Source organism: Sapajus apella, unplaced genomic scaffold (assembly GCF_009761245.1).
Source record: "Sapajus apella isolate SASKATOON/1434 unplaced genomic scaffold, GSC_monkey_1.0 scaffold6, whole genome shotgun sequence".
Lineage (NCBI taxonomy): Eukaryota > Metazoa > Chordata > Mammalia > Primates > Cebidae > Sapajus > Sapajus apella.
The window spans coordinates 39,296,334-39,318,413 of NW_022436946.1; the positions used below are offsets into that span (position 1 = coordinate 39,296,334).

General features: G+C 45.3%; 1 protein-coding gene across 5 annotated transcripts in view; it reads left to right on the top strand.

Annotated features, from left to right (window-relative positions):
* The window catches only part of DDO (D-aspartate oxidase), a 26,451-nt gene continuing 4,371 nt past the window's right edge, over positions 1-22,080 (top strand). Inside the window, exons 1-4 of one of the 5 annotated variants that reach the window (XM_032275040.1) lie at positions 1-215; positions 2,695-2,870; positions 8,124-8,232; positions 11,946-12,122. In XM_032275040.1, coding sequence (XP_032130931.1) covers positions 49-215; positions 2,695-2,870; positions 8,124-8,232; positions 11,946-12,122 — 629 coding nt within the window. In that variant the 5' untranslated portion in view covers positions 1-48. Of the gene's footprint in view, positions 216-268; positions 374-2,694; positions 2,871-5,676; positions 5,733-8,123; positions 8,233-11,945; positions 12,123-22,080 lie in introns of those variants that run through there. The other 4 variants (XM_032275043.1, XM_032275044.1, XM_032275041.1 and 1 more) reach the window with 4 other exon arrangements.

A 22,080-nucleotide genomic window follows, 5' to 3' on the forward strand; every position in this document is an offset into this window, starting at 1 on the left:
GGCAGCCAAACAAGGTCGGAAGTTGGACAGGCTTACCCATTATTCACCATGCCTACAAATAAGCTGGAGAAAGCCCAGGCTGGCGGCCAGAGGGAGGGTTTGCAGACCAGAAAGGAAAGGGCTTGGCAGAGACAGTGCCACGGAGACGGCAGGTTGAGGTCACTTGCTCCTTTCTCCAGGGCAATGGGTGACAGAGACAGCCGTACAAGCCAATGGTAAGTAAGACCAGGGGGAAATGTCCTGAATAGGTCACCAATGGGAAGCAGTTTCGCTTTCCCTCTGTCTCTCAGGGCACGAGATCAGCTAAGCACCGGGAAACAAGTTTTGGTGCCAGAGACTTTGGTGGCTTCCAAGACTGCTTTTTCAGAGACAGGTACTTGAATTCCTGCTCTCAGCTCAGTGGTCGTTCCATCCATGCTCTGGGAGTGCGGGGGTGTGTCTGAATAGGGTCAGGGGACAGTGACGGGCCATCGTGCCAGGACATACTGCGCTGCTGGCTCACTCCCCCTCCCTGACAGCTGGTTATTCTAAGCACAGATTGCTTGCCCTTTCAACCTAGTTTATTAGAGCTGTTTTGAGAGAGTTGCTGGACACGGGAGGCCGACGTGCAACAGCAAAGCCAGTTAGGGCATCGGTGGCTGCAGGGCTGCCATCCTCAAGCCTGCCCCCACCAGGCTGCTCCGGCCCGGGTCCCTTCCCTTGTCTTCCCTCGGCCCTGGCAGGCCTGCTCCCTCTCAGCTGACAGCCCACTGTACTGCAGTCAAATTAACACAGAAATGCATAGACTGCTCAAGGAATGGGAATAACACACTAAACCTCATTGGAGAGCTTTAAAGTCTCATAGTGTGAGAATCTTCAGAGCTGAAAGAGAAAGCAGAGACCATTAACAGCCAAGCCCACGTTTGTCCTGCCAACAGCCCTTGCTGAGGAAGCCGCCCATTCCCTCTGGAGGAAAGGTGAACCTGTGTGTGGGAGGTCATGGTTTGTACCATGTGGCCCAGTGCCCTGACCACTGTGCTGTGGACAGAGAAGGGCAACTATGACAAGGGCAGATTCAGAGGCTGGCTTAGCCCAGCAAGCTTGCCTGGTGCTAGAATTTTGTCCAACAGAGGTGGCAATGACCAGGTGGGACAATTGCATTTTCTCTGTCTGGAGTTTAAACCTGAGAGAGAGTTAGAGCAGGAACGGATGGGGAAAGCCAAAAACAGGGAAACAAAGGCAGACGGGGATGCTGACAGTGGACCAAGGCTCCGTGGGTGAGGGGTGGGACACTGGGTGCCAGCCCCAGGATGCCCAGCTTGGGCTCCTGGATGTCTGCTACCGAGTTCCAGCTCGGTCGGAAGACCTCCACCCAGGCGGCGCTGAAGGCAATGAGAAGCAGACACCCAGGTAGAACAACAAAGTGGGTCTATCCGGGGTGCCAGTGAGCTGAGAGCCTCAGGAGCTGACAGCATTCCAGGCTGAAGGCCCTGAGCAGATGCTGATCCATGTATTCTCTCTTAACACGTGATTATTATTAATAAACAGGTGTCCTGTATTCACTTATAACTCAAAAATATTCCAAGCAGGCAGCTGTTACCCACCTACCACTAATCACAAACTAAAAGGTATTCTCCACAAGGGAGCCATGGGGGCAGGGTAAATTTAATGTTTCTCAACAATCTGCCCCCTGCATTTCCATTCAGACTGTCCCAAGGAGCCCCCTTTATGAGGCCACCTCACTGGGTCTCTCTTGTTTACCACCCAAAGGAGCAAGTCATCTGTCCGTTCTGTGTTACGGATGAGGGAGTAGAGGCAAGGAGACCAAAAGCTACTCCTGAGGTTACAGGACCAGTCCAGGACCGGGAAGGGGCCGGTGTCAGAGGCAGATGACAGAGGAGATTGAGTTCAGCTGCTGAAACTTTCTGTGACGTCCTTCTTATTAGAAACAAGTTTGTAGACAGAGTTGAGTTTCGAGTTGCTCATGGGTCATGACCCTCACCACCGCTCCTCAGGTGGTTCCTGGGAGCAGAGACTACAGCTCTGTGGTTTTTCATCAGCCTTCCCTAGGTTGTAACCATAAGGAAAATGGTTTTGGAAAGGGGGAAGAGGCCTGGTGTGGTGGCTCACTCCTGTAATCCCAGGACTTTGAGAGGCTGAGGCGAGTGGATCATGAAGTCAGGAGTTCGAGACCAGCCTGGCCAACATGCTAAAACTCCATCTCTACTAAAAATACAAAAATTAACTGGGTGTGGTGGTAGGCACCTGTTATCCCAGCTGTTTGGGAAACTTTGGCAGGAGAATTGCATGAACCTAGGAGGTAGAGGTTACAGTGAGCTGAGATTTCGCCACTGCACTCCAGCCTGGTCGACAGAGCAAGACACCATCTTGCAGGAAAAAAAAGAAAAAAGGAAATGGGGAAGAATGGGTAGAAAAGTCCCTCCAAATGCAGAACTGTTTACTGGCTGTGTGTTCTAAAGGCAAATCCAAGCCGGTTTTGTGCTACTCTCTAAAAACCCGTAGAGTCCTTGCTGCCCATACCCCGTTAATTAATGGGAAGTGAGCTTATAGGGATATCCTCTTTATCCCACAAGAAACACCAATAGACTAAGTTTCCTTCTGAGTGGCTGAAGACCTAAGACAAAGACTGTCAAGGCCAAACTTTGTCTGGATGGAATAATCCTTAAAATAAGGTGTATATTTCCCTCTTTACAGGCCCATGGACACAGCACGGATTGCAGTTGTGGGGGCAGGTGTGGTGGGGCTCTCTACAGCTGTATGCATCTCCAAACTGGTGCCCCGATGCTCTGTTACCGTCATTTCAGACAAGTTTACTCCAGATACCACTAGTGATGTGGCAGCCGGAATGCTCATCCCTCACACTTATCCAGGTGAGAGACTTCAGCTCCTGTGTCAGACACAGTAGATGTCTGATGGAATGATGTTAGTGGAATTCTGTCGACAAAGATGGCTGGCTGTAGGTGTAAGGGTAATACCTGTTTTTTTTTTTCTTTTTCTTTTCTTTTTTTTTTTTTTTGAGATAGGGCTTCACTCTGTCATCCAGGCTAAAGCACAGTCGTGTGATCTTGGCTCATTGCAGCCTCAATCTCCCAGGCTCAAGCGATCCTCTTACCTCAGCCCCTTGAGTAGCTGGGACTACAGGTGTATACTTTCATACCTGGCTAATTTTTGTATTTTTGTAGAGATGAGGTCTTGCCATGTTGCCCAGGCTGGTCTCCAACTCCTGGCCTCAAGCGATCCACCTGCCTCGGCCTCGGTGGATTACAGCCACCGTGCTTAGCCATGATGTGTGGTTTTCACATCCTGTTGGTTCATCTCTTAGGACAGCCTCAGTTATGCTGCAGGACAAAAACAACCTCCAAATCTTAGCAGCTTAAAAGGCAAAGGTTTGTTCGTGCTCACACTACATGTGGGTTGAGCATCAGCAAGGGGCCAGCTTGTCATCCAGGGACCTAAGACGATGGGGCAGCTGTCATCCTGATTGTCATCAGCGCATGTGCCCAGGGGCAGGGATCTCTGAGGGTCTCACTTTTATGATTAAACACTCTGGACAGGAAGCAACTTTTAACACTTCCAATGATAACTCTTTGGCAGAGCAGGCCACATGTCCCCACCCTCAGCAGGAGGCTAGCAAGTGTGACTCTATAGTTCCTAGAAAATGTATAGCAAAAGCATGTGATGAACAGCACTGACGATTACATGATTGGTGGCTCTGCCTTTCCACTGACGCTCAGTAATGACCATCAAGTCAGAAATTACTTGTAGTGGAACTAAAATTATCCTGACTTCTAAGCCTGTATAAAATAATTATCAATATGTTTGTAATTAGTCGATCATAGTTAGTCAATATGTATTAAAACCTGAAGATGCATGGATTTTTTTTTTTTTTTTTTTTTGAGACAGAGTTTGCTCTGTCACTCAGGCTGGAGCGCGGTGGCATGATCCTGACTCACTGGCTCACTGCAACCTCCACCTCTGGGGTTTAAGCAATTCTTGTGCCTCAGCCTCCTGAGTAGCTGGGACTAAAGGCATATGCCACCACAACCAGCTAAGTTTTGTATTTTGAGTAGAGACAAGGTTTCGCCATGTTGATCAGGCTGGTTTCGCCATGTTGATCAGGCTGGTTTCGAACTCCTGGCCTCAAAGTGCTGGGATCACAGACGTGAGCCACTATGCCCCGCCAGTGCATTGATTTTTGAACAAGTCCATGCATCATTTCCTTTCTGCATTTTCCACTTGAAATGAGAAGAGGAAGAAAATAGCATTAAATAGATACAAAAATCACACTGCAGAAATGAGGTTTATACTCACTGTCCCCATTTTCTCATTTCTATTGTCATTTTCCTCTTTAATTTTATTTTTTATCAAAGTTATATATGTCCAAAGTTTAAACGATCAAAGAGTTTACACCATTGATTACAAACCCCAGCAATCTGGAATATAAAAATTGCCCTGTCCTTTTAATCTGGAAACACATGTTCTTCAATTTGAGAAGCAGTCTTGGAGTTACTCAGTTGTTAACTTCCCCCCTTCTGAAGTCCTTTTCCCTCTTTCTGGAAATGTTAATATGCTGGACCTCCCAGACTGGTCCTCCAGTTCTTTTAGCTTTTTCCTCCTCCTATTTATCTTTCTTTATGTTACTTTCTGAGAGACTTTCTCAATTTTCTTTTATCTTGCTATTGAATTTTTTATTTCTACTATAATATTTCTAATATTCCAAAGCTCTTTTTTGTTCTCTGAATTTTCCTTTGTTATAACATCTTTGTGTTAGAGGGTTGCAATGTCGTCCCTTATCTTCATGAAGATACTAATAATAATTTTTTTTTTTTTTTTTTTGAGTCGGAGTTTCACTCATGTTACCCAGGCTGGAGTGCAATGGTGCGATCTCGGCTCACCGCAACCTCTGCCTCCTGGGTTCAGGCAATTCTCCTGCCTCAGCCTCCTGAGTAGCTGGGATTACAGGCACGCACCACCATGCCCAGTTAATTTTTTGTATTTTTAGTAGAGATGGGGTTTCACCATGTTGACCAGGATGGTCTCGATCTCTTGACCTCGTGATCCACCCGCCTCGGCCTCCCAAAGTGCTGGGATTACAGGCTTGAGCCACCGCGCCCGGCCCTAATAATAGTTTTTAAAAACTTTCTCCCTGAGTAGTGTCTGAGTTTCTGTCATCTCCAAATTGTGGGGGCTTTTTGTTTTATGAGGTTCTCCTTTTTCATGACAGAGGTTTTTCTTGGCCGTGTGGTATTCTTTACCCATCTACTGATGTTTATAAGTGGGACCCTGAACAGCAGATAGGAATTTCTGAGTGTTTGCATAGGGCTTGTTGCCAGTGAGCTTGCTGGAGTAAGAGGGCAGGGCCATTTATTTGGAGACATCTGTGATGTCATTCAGTTTAAGTTTTTCTTCTTGAGTGGGTCATGTTTCCCAGGGAAGAGGCTTCCATGTCCTGCCTGGGGAGAGTGAAGGCCCAGATGCCAGCTGGCATTCCAGAAGGTGAGTGGGGAGAGGCTGGGGTCCTAGCATCCAGTTTGCATGGGTTTCCTTAACCCTCCTGTTTTCAGCATGGCATCTCTACCTTTGCTGGTTCTTAGTGTTTTCCAGCCCAAAGACCCCTAAAAAAGAATAGACACATCTTTTGTTAGGGTGGTAATGGCAGTGGCCTTTGCATTGCAGGTCCAGGAACTTGGCTGGTCAACTCCTGGGAACTGCATCCCGGGAAACAAACACAGGTACCTGGTATGTCCACCAGATGCCAGCTGATATAGTTTGGCTGTGTCCCCACCCAATTCTCATCTTGAATTGTAGTTCCCATAATCCCTAAATGTCATGGGAGGGACCTGGTGGGAGGTAATTGAATCACGGAGGCAGTTACCTCCATGCTGCTGTTCTCACAATAGTGAGTGATTTCTCAGGAGATCTGATGGTTAAAGGGGCTTCTCCCCCTTCACTCAGCTCTCATTCTTCTCTTCCTGCCACCATGTGAAGAAGGACTTGCTTGCTTCCTTTTCCACCATGATTGTAAGTTTCCTTAGGCCTCCCCAGCCATGCTGAACTGTGAGTCAAACTTCTTTCCTTTATAAATTACCCTGTCTGGAGTATGTCTTTATTAGCAGCGCCAGAACAGACTAAGACACCAGCTTACTCTTGGTGCTTTTCTTGTGACGAGAGTTCTTGGGACCATTTTCCAGGCTCTCCCTTGTCTGCTCCAGGCCTGAGTGAGTGTTCAGAAGGCTGCCAGCTAGTCATAGAATCATCCCTCAAAGAGGATCACTCATCTAAGGGTTCATCAGGCCATCGAGGCCCGCATTCTCTCTCTGGCCAGGTGGCTGGGTCTCCTGGCCCAGGGTTTTTATCTCTGTGGTGCTGCCAGATAAAGACTTTGGTCTTCTCATTAGGTTTTTTTTCTAGACACTATTCAGATGAGTCCCAGCCATAAATATCTCCTGTGCTCATAAATGCCAATACCATATGGAGGCCATGTCTGTCCCATAGGGTTGCTGTGGAGATTAAACGAGTTGATATATGTAAAGCATTTAGAAGAGTGCCTGGCACATAGTAAGTGCTATATCGGCATTTGCTATTATTCCCACCATTCCAGCTATAGTTTGTGTTACCAGTGCTTGAAGATGAATTAGGTTACCAGCCTTCCTAGACCCACTGTTGAATGGGAATTGCCTGTTCTTTCCAGATAACTTCTGCAGCATGTGAGTCTCCGCCGCTATTTTGTTTTTAAGGTTTGGGGTGAGAACAGGGAGTTGCATTTCAATACAGCCTCACACACTGGCATAGATTGTTGGGTAAAATCTACTTGAGGTCTAATTTAGTTCTCTCTGAAGCTTATAATTTATTTATTCCTTATTTCTAAAGCAGCATCCCCAGTGTGCAATTTTGGAATATAGTGTTAATTTCACATGGGCACATGTTTAAAATTGGCAGTACAGGTTTGCTACTAAAGAAATATTTATTGGCCCTGTAACAAGTGAATTGTCTGAAAAATCCCACTACTGACATGCCTTCAGTGACCTGGGGGCTTTGCCTGGGAAGCAGGATATCTCCAAATGTCTTTATATCTGTTCCTTGGATTTCAGGGACATCTCTCCAAGTAGAGCCAACCTAGCATCCTCTCTGCCTCAGTTTCTGTGTCTCCTCTGTGGCTCCCGTCGTAGCAGCCCCTCAGGCTTATTGATCCTTGGTCCCTGCCCTAACACTAGCCACTCTCTCATGATCCTTCCACAGGAAATAGATGGCCACATACTTCAGCCACAGCTGGATTTGTCGTTGATTTGGGGTCATTCCTGCTCTCTCTGTGTCTACACTGGACACTATTATTTTGAGGCTTAAATCCTGCCTCTTGTTTCTTCCCCAACAGGCCTGGTACCCTTCTAAAAGCTGTGTCTGGGTCCAACCTCATGTGCTCTGGCAGAGATGCCTGGGGGATGGTGTAGTCCCCAAATACTGTGCTGACCTCAGAAATGCTACTCTGGCTGGCGCCTGATTCCTTGGTGTGGAGGGTAATGGCAGCCCCTGCTGGGAAGTCTGGCCTGCAGGGGGCTGCCTCCAGCCTGCAAGGCTTCTTTCCTCATACCAGGAGGCGAGCCTCTAGGGCTCCCCATCAATGTGCAGTCTGTTCCCTGTCCTGGTTGACCTGGGCCCCACACACCTGCCCATGTCATCCATTATGTTTTCAGTCCCCAAGAAAGAGGCCCTCGGTCCTTTGTCCTATTGTCTCAACTCTGTGGCCAGCTGGATCCCGCAGCCATGAACTTAGCTCCGCTCAGTTTGGTTATAGACCTGCCAAGGATCTCTGCAACATACCTAGTACCAAAGACCACCTTCCAACCGGCTCGCAGGTCAGGATTGGCCCTTATTGGCCAATCAATGTTTTCCTCCATTGATTAATCATATGAGCAGATATGGACAGCATGTGTCAACATGCAAATCTCTTGCCGCTGACAGATCCTCCACCGCAATGTGGTACTTTATGTTAATGTTCCTCCCTGCTTCCTTATTTTATTTTTGCCTCATTTTTTTTCCAAGTTTCTGGGAAGGAGTTTATTTGAAGCACTGTCATCATCATCATTTTCCTTTCTGTTGCACTTTGCTTTTCTCCGTGATTACAGACACACCCATTCACAAGCAGAAGCAGTGGTTCAGAGAGACCTTTAATCACCTCTTCGCAATTGCCAATTCTGCAGAAGCTGGAGATGCTGGTGTTCATTTGGTATCAGGGTAAGAAATCTGAAGTTGTTTTAGAATGTAGAATGATCTTAATGAGCATTAGAGTTCAACATAAAACATTTATTCAGTGTCTACTGTGAGCAGAATGCTGACTTTGATGCAGGAGGATTCAGAAAGAGCATTATAGGCTTTACTCCAGAGAACTTAAGAAAGACAAGTTGTGGTATTACACTTTTTAACAATAAACAACAATCACAGTTTCGCATCACAAATACGATTGATTTTGGGTTTCCTCAGAGACCATGCAGTGATTTGCAAATTTGGTTAAAAAAATATGTAGGAGGTAAATGCTGGGTTTGGGTGATGTGGGGATGGTGCAGCCAATGGAAAGCAAACAGGTATGACATTGGGATGGCTGCAGAGACCTAGGGAGAGGGGCTTCTTATTTATTTGGTGTCCTTGGAGAATGAGATATTCCAAAGAAGCAAATTTTAGAGGTCACTAAAGTTGTCTTTTGAAGGGCCATTTGGAAAAAAAAATTCCTGAAACTGTTACCACGCTTCTATTTCATTTTTAAGGTGTAATTTCAGTAGATATCCATAATTAAATGAAAGTTTGGGAATAAATACTATTTAACATTTCTGTTAGTAAGACTAGCACTTAAAACATGACATTTTAAAATATCTTCTTAAACAGAGGTCACTAAATATTCTATTACTTTCAATTTACATCTCAGTGTCATCATATGATGTAACATACATGTTGTTGGTGTATGTTACTCAGGTAACATACATGTGTTATCCTATGTGATAACACAGTCTTTTTGCAGCCTTCTGAAAAAATGTGTCTTACCTCCTCTTTCGATGTCAGGCTGTCCACTGACATTTTCTGCTAGTCTAGTGTATACACTTGCATTGGGTGAATAATTTCTACCCTTTTTCTCTTCTTGCTTTCCGTTACCATTGCAAACACCAAGACGATGTTGACATCAGTAATTTCCCAAAATCCCCTTCCCCAAGTAGCAGCTTTGCTTTTCTATCAATCTACGGATCAATTATTCCGTATAACTAAATCTAGAGCCAGTTGATGAGCCAAGTAGGAAAAACGTCTCTTTGATTTACAATCACATGTCTTTTTTCCAAAACCAACATGAACCAGTCTCATTCACAAATTTTGGCTCTAAGTAATTTTTGGAAACAGCCATGTTCAAAATTCAAATGTCCTGTGCAACTTTGGCATAAGTACGTAGCCTTATTCCTTTCCTTATTCCTATTCATTTCCTCAAAACAATATATTCAGCATTCTCCAGAATCAGGTTCTTTCTTAGGTATTAGGGCTACAGTAGTGAGCAATTTAGTAATACTGCTTGGTATATAGTACATGCTTAATAAATATGTGTTGAGTTAATTTTTAAGGAAGCCAGACACAGTCCTTCCCTTATGTAGCTTATGGTCTGTAGGGAATGCACTAAATCGAATCAGTTACTAAACCCACTGGGACATGAGTTACCAAGAGGAAGGCTAGGGTGCTTTGGAAGCATACGTCTGGAGAAGAAATTTGCTCTGGGAAGTGATGAGAAAGCATCCGGATCAAAGTGTTTTATCTGAGACCATCAGGAAGAGTGTAAGTTAGATGGGTGATGTTGTAGAGGTGAAGTAGGGGCAGAAACCGGGTGGGAGAAGAAGGAGACAGCGTTCCAGGTGGAGGGAACAGCACACACCTAGACCTGAGTCTAGAGCGACTGTGATATGTGGGAAGGACTGAAGGAAGTCCAGAGAAATGAGAAGCCGTTGAGGGAGTTTACACAGTGAAGTGAGTGGTCATAATTGCATTTCAAAGATGTTTTCTGCAGTGTAGAGAATATGTTTGTGGGAAGAGACGATGATGAGATAGATTGGGTGTGGGCAGTAGAAGCAGAGAGTAGATGGACTTGAGAATGCCTAAGAGGTTAGCTGGGACTTGGCGGCTGATGGTGTGTGAGAAGTGAGTAGGGAGAGAGAATCAAACATGATTCTTGGGTTTCTGGGGATTAGCACCTGCCTGCATGGATAGATAACTCATTTTCTGAGTTACGTAGGACTGGGAAAATTGTGTGTGTGTGTGTGTAAATGCATGAGACTTCTAAGTGGACTTATCCGGTAGGGAGTAGGTAACATGGGTCAGGATCTGCTTTTGGAATTCGAGAGACAGAATGGACTGGAGGTATAACCTTCTAGGTGCTCAGGACTGGAGAGGTGGCCTTCTAAATATCTGGCCTGTAGGTCGTGGTGAGGATATGGAAGAGGGCAATCTAGCCCAGGGCAAGAGTGGGCCAGCACAGAGCACTGCAGTAAAGGACATTTGTACCTTCATGGGGACTGCTCTGAATCAATTACCTAGAGATGCACATTCTGATGTGGGAATTATTAGCAACTATGCACAGCACTCAAATTATTTTCCTTGCTTTTTTTGAGTAATGATGATTTATAACATTTATTCTTTTTTTTTGTTTTTCTTTTGAGGCAGGGTATCACTTGGCTAGGCTGCAGTGCAGTGGTGCAATTCAGCTCACTGTAGCCTCCACCTCCCAGGGCTCTGTTGATCCTCCCACCTCCGCCTCCCTGATAGTTGGGACTACAGCCTTGTGCCACCACACCCGGCTACTTTTTGTATTTTTTGTAGAGATAGGGTTTCACCATGTTGCCCGGACCGGTCTTGAACTTCCCCTCGGCCATCCAAAGTGCTGGAGTTATAGGTGTGAGCCACAACTCCTGGTATTATAACGTTTATTCATTTACTGATAAAAACAACCCAAGCCGGGTGCGGTGGCTCACGCCTGTAATCCCAGCACTTTGGGAGGCCGAGGCGGGTGGATCACGAAGTCAAGAGATCGAGACCATCCTGGTCAACACGGTGAAACCCCGTCTCTACTAAAAATACAAAAAATCAGCTGGGCATGGTGGCGCGTGCCTGTAATCCCAGCTACTCAGGAGGCTGAGGCAGGAGAATTGCCTGAACCCAGGAGACGGAGGTTGCGGTGAGCCGAGATCCCCCCACCACACTCCCGCCTGGGTAACAAGAGCAAAACTCTGCCTCAGCCTAAAAAAAAAAAAAAAAACAACCCAATACTTACCAATCTAAACATTTGCATAGCAGCTATTAGCAGTACTATTACAGCCTTCTTGTTAACAACCAAATCTGGGCAAGAGCTTTTTAGAAAAGAAGTATTAAATTCAATCTTTAAAAGGTATGTTACTTTTAAGATATCTTATTTGCCCAATCACCAACACCTGCCATTTATTTAGCTACTGAGTTATCTGAATCCAAGAGGATAGTAAAATAGATCATTTTCTCTTTGTGTTTATAGAAACTACATTTTTTTAATGCTCTAGGCCAGGTGTGGTGGCTGATGCCTGTAATCCCAGCACTTTGGGAGGCCAAGGCAGGTGAATCACTTGAGCCCAGGAGTTTGAGACCAGCCTGGGCAACACAGTAAGACCCTGGCTCTACAAATAATTTTAAAAATTAGTTGGAAGTGGTGGCATGCACCTGTGGTCCCAGCTACCTGGGAGGCTGAAGCAGGAGGATTTCCTGAGCCCGGAAAGTTGAGGCTGCAGTGAGCCATGATTGTGCCACTACTCTCCTGTCTGGGTGATGGAGTGAGACCCTATCTCAAAAATAAAATAAAATAAATAAATAAATGTTCTAGAGAATGTCACATAAAGTTTACTAGAAATATGTTATTTCACAAATTTCAGGAAAATTTTTCATTTAATGTGTTTGAGTTGGCAGATATTTCAGAGCACTCCTACCGAAGAAGTGCCATTTTGGGCTGATGTGGTTCTGGGATTTCGAAAGATGACTGAGGCTGAGCTGAAGAAATTCCCCCAACATGTGTTTGGTCAGGCTTTTACAACCCTGAAATGTGAATGCCCTGCCTACCTCCCGTGGTTGGAGAAAAGGTCAGTTGAAATGCTCCTTGCTATTTCCTTATCTGTCAGAGCGACGAATCATTTCATAGCTATTCATAAAGTACATACTGAAAAGTCTCTGCCATCCCTCAGAGCTCCTTTACATTGTCTTGTCACTCACAAATGACTAGGGCTTTGTAAAACAATCTGAAGACAGTGTTTGTGTCACAAGGACTAAGTCACACCATGCTTATAGCAATTTGCCTGTCTTCCATTTTTGGTGTGTGCCTTGATGCCTGACTTATTCCCTATCCTTCTTGCCCCAGGTAAAACCCTCTTGTTGAAACAGTATCTTAGTTTTCCTCGTCTGCAAAATGGAACAGTTTGGAAAATATGTTGCCAGCTATAAAACGATATGATTTACTCTAATTCTTTGGATGAGAGAATTGTTTGCTTATTTATAAATTATTTTTGATTTTTTTTTCTCATTTTTGGTAAAGAAAAAAAGTTTCATTATTTCCTTTTGCCTTAAATCAGAACTCTAAGACCGAGGGCCTATCCAAATTATGTCACTGCTTCCTCACTAAGTTTAGCCCAAAATACCTTGAACTTGCATTTTGGCTTATTTTCCAGGACTTTCGGGAAACTAGTACCTATTTTCCAGTTAGGAAACACATCAAGAGTGTCTTCATTTGAGATGCATCAATATATCTGTCTTTAGTTATTCTGGACTTGCAGGCATGTTGAGGGTTGTGAAACATTGGTCCTTTCGATGCCCATATGTGTATATTTGATAGGTAAATAGGAACAATGTGAATTATTGCGTAAATGTTGGAAAAGTGACACTTGACGTAAGCTGGGGCAACAGTGATCTAGTTCTAGATGTAGGTTATAGGATAATTGATTCATAGGATTCACTAATTACACAATTTTTTGTTGAACACATATATGGCATTATGCTAGAAGCTGATCAAAAAGAAGGATAAAATATGATTTCTTTTAAAAATAATTTTCTGGTCTATTGGGGATGACTATGTGTGTATGTGTTTGTATATTAATTAACAATGACAGCAACACACATGGTAAAATAAAGTACAGACTTATGCAGGTTGGAATGGGAGCACAAAGGAGGAAGCCTAGGACTGCTAGGCACATGTCAGTGGCATCAGGATCTAGTTTTGTAGCTTTATAAGTGCTCTTCTCACTTTTACCTCTTAGCAATTTATGTAGGACATTATGCTTCTGTAAGTTTTAGTTTTGTAAAACCCATGCCCTTTTGTGCCTTGCTCACTGGCCCATAAATCACTGTTTATATGCCAAGTTTGGACTTGTATACATCAGCTGATAAACGTATATTTTGAGCTGTCACATGATGGAGTTGCCTGCCAGGCAACATGCAAATTTTAGCAGCATCACCAACTTTCCTGAGTGGCAACAGTGTGTAGTGTTGCATTTTTCCCCTTATAAAAATGACTAGAAATAGAAAATTGGAAACACTGATGCTAGTGATAAGAAACTGAGGCATCAGCCAGGCGTGGTGGCTCACGACTATAATCCCAATACTTTGGGAGGCCGAGGCAGATGGATCACCTGAGGTCAGGAATTCGAGACCTGCCTGGCCAACATGGCAAAACCTGTCTCTACTAAAAGTACAAAAATTAGCTGGGTGTGGTGGCAGGCACCTCTAATCCCAACTACTTGGGAGGCTAAGGCAGGAGAATCGCTTAAACTTGGGAGGCAGAGTTTACAGTGAGCCAAAATCGAGCCACTGAACTCCAGCCTGGGCAACTAGTGAAACTCCATCTCAAAAAAAAAAAAAAGGAAAAAGAGAAAGAAATTGAGGCATCATATACCTTATGTTAATAAAATCCAAAAAAAAAAAAACCCTAAAAAAATTAGAACATGGAAAAAGGCAAAAACATAAAAATAGAGGCCGGGCGCGGTGGCTCAAGCCTGTAATCCCAGCACTTTGGGAGGCCGAGGCGGGTGGATCACGAGGTCAAGAGATCGAGACCATCCTGGTCAACATGGTGAAACCCCGTCTCTACTAAAAATACAAAAACATTAGCTGAGCATGGTGGCGTGTGCCTGTAATCCCAGCTACTGAGGAGGTTGAGGCAAGAGAATTGCCTGAACCCAGGAGGCGGAGGTTGCGGTGAGCCGAGATCGCGCCATTGCACTCCAGCCTGGGTAACAAGAGTGAAACTCCGTCTCAAAAAAAAAAAAAAAAAAAAAAAAACATAAAAATAAAATTTAGGTAAGTGGAAATTATTAGGTATGCCAAAAAGTGGTAGACTTTAGATTCAATACAATGTATACTTTTTTGGATTATGACCCCAAAGAAGCTCGAAATGGAAGAACATTTATAAAATATTGTGGATAAAAGGTAAAAAACATTAGCCAGGCGTGGTGGTGCATGCCTGTAGTCCCAGCTACTCAGGAGGCTGAGGCAGGAGAATTGCTGGAATCTGAGAGGCAGAGGTTGCAGTGAGCCAAGATCACACCACTGCACTCCAGCCTGCACAATAGAGGGAGACTCCATCTCAAAAAAAAAAAAAGATGGTGAGGTGTCATTAGGGAGTTTAACATTTTTTTTTTTTTTTATATTTTTAGTGGTCTTGGGCTAAAGTTTCATTATTACCCCCAAGTCCATTGTGTGGCTTTCTCATCTTGAATTTTTGTCTTAATTATCAGGAAGGTCTCTAGAAAACTTGGCTGGAGCCCTGTGGTCTCTGGCAAATCAGGAAGATGCAGATCAGTGAGAACCTGAGTGTGTTGTTCTCCCTCAGTGACACAGTGAAAGGCTGATCAAGGGCGTGGGGACCGCCAGGGGTGTGTGTCAGGGATGGTAATGGGCACAGAGCTACGGGAGGTGGAGAAACTCTGACTCTTAATCCAGATTCCTAACATTTTGCTTCACTATTTTCTCCTTCTTTTTATTCCTTATATGTATTTTCCTCCAGAACCATTTGAAAGTAAGTTGTAGATACGATGCCCCATTATTCCTAATTAATTCTATGTTTGTTAATACATTTATTTATTTATGTTTATTTATTTATTTATTTATTTAGAGATGGAGTTTTGCTCTTGTCACCCAGGCTGGAGTGTAATGGTGTGATCTTAGCTCACTGCAACCTCTGCCTCCCAGGTTCAAGCAATTCTCCTGTCTCAGTCTCCTAAGTAGCTGGAATTACAGGTGCATACCACCATGCCCAGCTAATTTTTGTATTTTTAGTACAGACAGGGTTTCATCACATTGGCCAGTCTGGTCTCAAACTCCTGACTTCAGGGGATCCAATGATCTCAGCCTCCCAAAGTGCGGGGATTACAGGCGTGAGGCACTGTGCCCGGCCCCATGTTTAAATACTTAAATACTTGTTCTCAGAACAAGGGTATTCTCTTACAACACAGTACTATAATAAAATCAATATCATTATATTGATACAACACTATAATCTGTGGACCTTATTCATATTCTGCCAATTGTCCAAATAATGTCCACATATAAATATAAATACACACAACACTTGATTTTTTCCAGTCCATGATCCAATCCACAATCACACATTGCCTTCAGTTGTCATGTCTCTTGAGTCTTTAGTCTGTCTTTGTCTTTTATTACATTTACAACTTTGAGTAGTACAGACCAGTTGTTTTATATAATAGAATGTCCCTCAATTGGGGTTTGTGTGATGTATCCTCGGGATCAGATTGAGGGCCTGCGTGTTGGCATGAGAATGCACAGAAGTAACGTTGAATCCTTATTGCCTCATAGCAGGAGGCCAATGATATCCGTTTATCCCCTTATTGAGGCTGTTAACTTTCGTTACCCGGAATGCCAGGTATCTCTACTGTGAGGTTACTACTTTTTCTCTTTGTAATTACTAAATATTTTGTTGTGATATACCTGAGAGTATGTAAATATCTTATTCTCATGAAATGAGTTTCTATGAAAGTAGTACTTTCATCTATGAGTTTTAGCATCCATTGATGATTTTTGCCTGAATTATTTATTACTGTGATGTTTGCCAAGTGATCGTCTCATAACTCCATCTACATAGTTTGTTTTCTACCGCGAAGAAGTTTTCCTTTTCCTATATTTATTTATATCAGCATGAACCTATGGATACCTATTTTATTAAATGAATTATAATCTACCCCCTCTTATTATTTTGATGTTCAAGTTGTCCAAGATTAGCTGTGTAGGAGCCCCTTCAAACTGCTCCTGTGTCTTTTTGATATGTTCACTTGATTTGCTTTTTTTTTTAAGCTTTTTTTTTTTTTTTTACTTTGGGGCACAATAAAATCCCACACACGCCCAGCTGCGAGAAGAAAAACATTTTCTTTTCATGAATATGTTCCACCATCTTTCCCTTAACACAAATCTGAGGCAATGCCACAATTTAAATTTATGAATTCAGTGCAAGAAGAAATTGTCTTTTCTCTTTTTCCATTCTTTTTTCCTCTGTCCCCTGAAATTTTCTGTCTGTTGCAATGTAAATCCTGATTTGAGGTGTAGCTAAAGAACACACCCAGTATCAGACCAACCTCTACCACAACCAGCAGGAAGGCCAAGTTGGCATTTAGAATTTATAGATTCCTGAGAGTGTTGCATCTTCACATGGCAGCAAGGAGGCCCAGGGTCATGGCAGGAAGCACCTGTGCTCCATCCATATCTTCCCTGAAGACAGTTGTCCTTGGCCACTCCTTGGGCTCTGGGGTGCACACAGTGGCACGGTCTGCCCCTGGGAGACCAATGCAGGACCTGGAAGAGGACAGGGAATATGGGGATCCTGGGTCCCCAGAAGATGGGCTGGAAGTGAAGGGAGAGGGTTCTACGTGGGCACATGCAGGAACCCCAAATAATTCCTTAAGAAGAAGGGCATGGCTGGAGTAGGGCCAGAGCCGGGTCCTCTGAGTGCCCAGCTGAAAGAAGGTGTGGCTCAGATGAGCCAGTGTAAGTTTTGAGTCCTAGTGATAGCCTTGAGCTTGTGGGTAATCAGGGAAGGGAGTGTGAAGCGTTTCTTCACGAACTTTCTTCTGCCCAAACTTTCATTAAAGCATTGTCTCTAAAGCCTAGAAGTGCAATGCAAATGCGCAAATCCTCCTGGAAGAGGGGGCTCAGTTGTTTTCATTTTGCTTTAACGGGCACATTGCTGATAAGGCCCTGGGTAGATGAGGAGAGTTCTGATGGGGCAGGGACGAGGCATGAAGGCCCAGGGCACCTGAAGGGGTGTCACTGTGGGAGGGGGCAGAGGCAGGGACACTCCAGCCTTTCCCCCCAGCTCACAGCCGCCTTCTCTGAGGAATCCTCATAAGTCTCCCAGCTGGCCTGGTGCTGCCCTGCGTCACAGGCAGCGACCTCCTCTGCGGGGGCTGGGAGTCCCCCATGTGGGACTGTGAGTGGGCGCCAGCCCTCACCCCGGCCCGCTCCTGTGCACCCTGACGGCTCCCACTCCTCCGAGAGTGAGTGTTTTCGCTCCAGGCAGCCCCCGGTCATTTCCACACCGAACCAGATATTATTTGAACGATGTCTTCTTCCTGCTTCTAAAGCATCGCCTTCTAGAAAACAGGCCTGGTAGTTCATCATCGCCGTGTTTTCAGGCCTGACCCCTGGCTGCGGCAGGAAGGCCTGGGAACAACCCCGCCACCCAGTCCTGAGCTGTGGGCCCGCAGTCAGTGTTTCCCGCCACTGAAAGTGACCCCCGCCTGGGGGGTTGGGGCTTGGCGGGGACGCAACGCCATCGGCCTGACCCCGGCAGAGGCGGCGCTACCTGGGAACACGCCACCTCCCGGCTGTGGGTAGGTTATGGATAGCGGGGGCGAGAGGGCCGAGGGCTGCCCTTGTCCCCCAGAGTCCTGGGGAGACCTTCGGTCCGTTTGATGCGCGTGTCCTCCAGGAAGGCGGGTGAGACTTGAGTGCCTCGGACAGAAGGCACAGGGTCTGCCGCGGGAGAAGACTTCAGCACCGCTGCCCCTTACCCCCCGCGCCCCTGAGACCTGGCTCCCACCTGCCCCCAGTGTGGGCCTCCAGAGACAGCGCCCGGTGGCCCCTCGCCACGCCGATTGGCTCCCTGCAGCCCGCAGCCTGGGTCCGACCAGGCGGTGGAGGAACAGGGAGACGTGTCCCTTTTCCTCCCACGGAGGCTTTGCAGCCCAAGACGGGCCTTTCAGGGCGAGCCTTTCAGGCGGGTTGGGCCCCGGTGATAGTGAGGGGGAGGACACCTGGGGCTCACTCTGGGCTGCCACCCACTGGACTCCCGCCAGGTGTCGCAGATGGGACGCCACACAATCCCTGCTCCGCCCTCACACTCGGGGTTGCCACCTAGGCCTCTGCCACACAGTGTGAATGTTCAGCCTTCAGTGTTCGCACTCAAAAATAAGCATTGGCTCAGCAAGCCACACAGCAATGGCTTCAGCCTAAGCACCATTCTTCTGAAATAATACAAACTTCTACACAAAAAAATTTTTATACTGCAAATTAGATCTGCATTATTTTTCAAAAAATAGAAGAGATCATCTCCTTCTCAAAAAATAAGACAATAATGCCCAATACTATACAGAACAAAAACAAAAACCCCACAGAGTTTGAATCACCCATGCAGGTCACATTTTATATCATATTCTGCCAGTGGAGTTCAATTCTGCTGCTTTTTTACTGGTGCCTTCCGGGAAATGAATCAGGAAGGCAGTAAGTCTTCCTCCAGGCAGCCTACCTAAACCCATCCTCCCGGAGGGACCAGGATTGTCTTGCCTCTGATGACATTCAGAAGACTGGGTGGCCCATTTCTGTGCTGGGCCCTGTAACATGGACACGTGGATCTGTTTTCAAGAGGCCACAGCTTATCCTGTGTCCTCTAGGAGGCCCCCATGCTGACCGCAGCTCTGGTCACACTGAGTTCCTTGTCGGGCACTTCCCTTGCACCTTGTCTGATTAGGTCTCTCTGTGACTTTCTCTGGGAGACTCCTCTGGCGCCCATCTTTTTCTTCTCCTGTATCTTCTGTTCTACTGCTCCGCCTGACTCACAGCAATGCCCACGAAAGAAACTGACTTCCTCGGCAGCATCATTAACCCCTTAGCCAGCCATGCGTCTTTCCCCATCCCTGCTGCCGGCCATGGGGTCTCCAGGTCACAGCCCCCACCTCCCTGTTTAGTGCTACCCAAGATTCCTTTCTCACCATGGCTTCAGCTTCAGTGGGGCATGGGAATTGTCTCTGATTCCAAGAGCCAGAGGGGAGGAGGGGACTCTTTGCTGCTGGGAGGCTAAGTGTGTGTGTGTGTGTGTGTATGCATTCAAGATTTGTTTAGTGGACCCTTGTTTTTCTCAGGGGCACAGTCAACTCAATTTGGGCATTAACTCCTTGCTGAAACTCCCAGTGAGGTGAAGGAAGGGCGCTGAGGACGACCATCCTCCATGTTCATGGGTCAGGCTGAAGCGGTCCAGCAGGGAGCTAACTTAAGCTTGGGGAAATGAACACTCTTATGTTTTAGGGTGAGGACCAGAGGATGCTGGGCTTGGGCTATTTCATGAGCCCTGCTTCTTGAGCGACCCCCAACCCCATTTCCTCATGGGAGGTTGGGACAAGAGTATACACTCTCTCCAGGATGAGGCCTTGCTCAGTTGCAAGAAGCCCCAAGAGGAAAGACACCATGCTTCTTGTACCGCTAACCATGTGACCCCAAACTCCCAGATAACTACCTCATATGGTCATAAAAGCAGCCTGGTAGGAACTTGGTCACTTAACATCTGACTTCTGGGTACAGTTTCCTCCTATGAACTGGTAAAATCTGATGCATTGCCCATGGGATATATAATAATGACTGGGCATCACTATGTGGTTGCATTGCAACAGTATAAAGGTGACCAGTCTCCAGACACGTTTAGTAAGTATCCCTCTGGGATCCAAGGCCTGGGAGCAATCCAGCACAGCAAGCCTGACAAGGCCCAGCCACTAGGATAGCTTAGGAAGTCAGCAGGCACAGGTTGGACTTTTATTAGTAGCTTGACCAGCAGGGAACCCTTGAAATGAAAAAGAAAGACATTCGCACTTATTGAATTCTTGCATAGTCATCATAAAAACTCTGTAAGCTAGGCACTCTTATCCCTAGGAAACAATTTCAGTGAGTTTTAGAAATTTGCTGAAATCCCAAGACTGGCAGATTCTCTTATTCCCCTGAATTAGGAAAATAATTCTGAGTTTTAATTAGGATATCTGGAGCACAGAACAAAATGTTCAAATATTAACACATGGAATCTACAATGTAAGAATAAAAACAAACCCCACAAAATCAAAATAATGTTCAAATAATGATCAGTTAAAACTTTCCAAAATTGAAATATCATCCTTAATGAAACGTAAGTGATATGCACGTATGGAGGGTAGGAATACTTATAGAGGATGCACTGGGTCTTGTATTTTATAGTAGCATGAAAAAAACCCTAAGCACTTTTTTTTTTTAATAAAAAGTCTTTATTGAGCAGCTGCAGTGTGTTCTGCACAGTGTTATGCTTTTTTCAGACATTGTCTCGTTTCATTTTCACGAGCCTAGGGAAATCAGTATTATTACCCCCAAATTATGGATATGTGATTAAAGCTTAGAGAAGGGGAATAACTTGACCAAGGTCATATGAATGGTAAAGGGTAGCGCCCTCCTAAGCCATTTTTAAAGGTCTTTTCTTCGTGTTCAATTTTTAGAAGATTCTAAAAACACTGAAATCTGTTGCTCAGTATTACTACAAAACTCCAATTCACTCTTCTTTCTATGCCAATGTTACGGGAAAAAAACCTTTACAGAGTTATGTTAGCTTTAAAAGTATTTATCTATTATATGTTTAACAATATAATTTAAGCTTCTAAATTGGTTATTCTGACTGAGAGAGCTAAAAAAAACCTATCCCCATAAAATTGGCTGCATTAAATACTTTTTATCTATGAGTAGTTTTATTTACAAAACAAACAAACAAAAACAAACAAAACAGTCGCTCCAGCTTCATTCTCTCTCTTTTTTTTTTTTTTGAGACGGGGGTTCTGAGGAAGGGGTTTTACCTTTTTTCACCAGGCTGGAGTGCAATGGCGCGATCTCGGCTCACTGCAACCTCCGCCTCCTGGGTTCAGGCAATTCTCCTGCCTCAGCCTCCTGAGTAGCTGGGATTACAGGCACGCGCCACCATGCCCAGCTAATGTTTTGTATTTTTAGTAGAGACGGGGTTTCACCACGTAGACCAGGATGGTCTCGATCTCTTGACCTCGTGATCCACCCGCCTCGGCCTCCCAAAGTGCTGGGATTACAGGCTTGAGCCACCGCGCCCGGCCTCTCTCTCTTTTAACTACTTTTAGTTATACCAAAAAGTAATCCATTGGCCTTATCGGTTCTCTGTGGCCCCAAAGCGTAGATGCTTGCCAGATTCTTTTCTTTGGTTTCCTCAACTCAGGTTAACAACCACTGCCTTCCTTGGATTTTTAGAATAAAAAGCAACAGCATTTATGTTCTGTTGTTTGAAGCATTGATGCTGGCAATGCAGCTTGTATTTAACAGGAAGTGTGCTGCAGGTTCATGTGATCTCAGAGCAAGCGTATCCTCTGAGTTCTTGCCTCCCAAGGGTGCTGGGAACAGTACAGGCTCTCAAAAAATATTTGTTGAATAATCAGTGAATCTAATCCAGAGGTTTCAAACTGTTCTTGAAACTGCTCAGTGGAGATACTTTAGAGGTCTCTGCAGAGGGACGGAGTGTGGAGAGACTGAGCATATGGAGCTCTACCCAGCAGCTTGGCCTTCAGTCAGATGCGGAGAAGCTGCAAAGATGCTGAGACAGCCTGAGGCTGGTACTTGATGGGATAGGAAGCTGAGCTATTGGGGTTAGGGTCTAAGATGCTGTGAGCAGCAATGTTGGTCTCTTCCATTCTCACTCATCAATGTGAAGCTCGCTCTTTTTCTTTTATTTCTTTTCCTTCCTTCCTTCCTTCCTTCCTTCCTTCCTTCCTTCCTTCCTTCCTTCCTTCCTTCCTT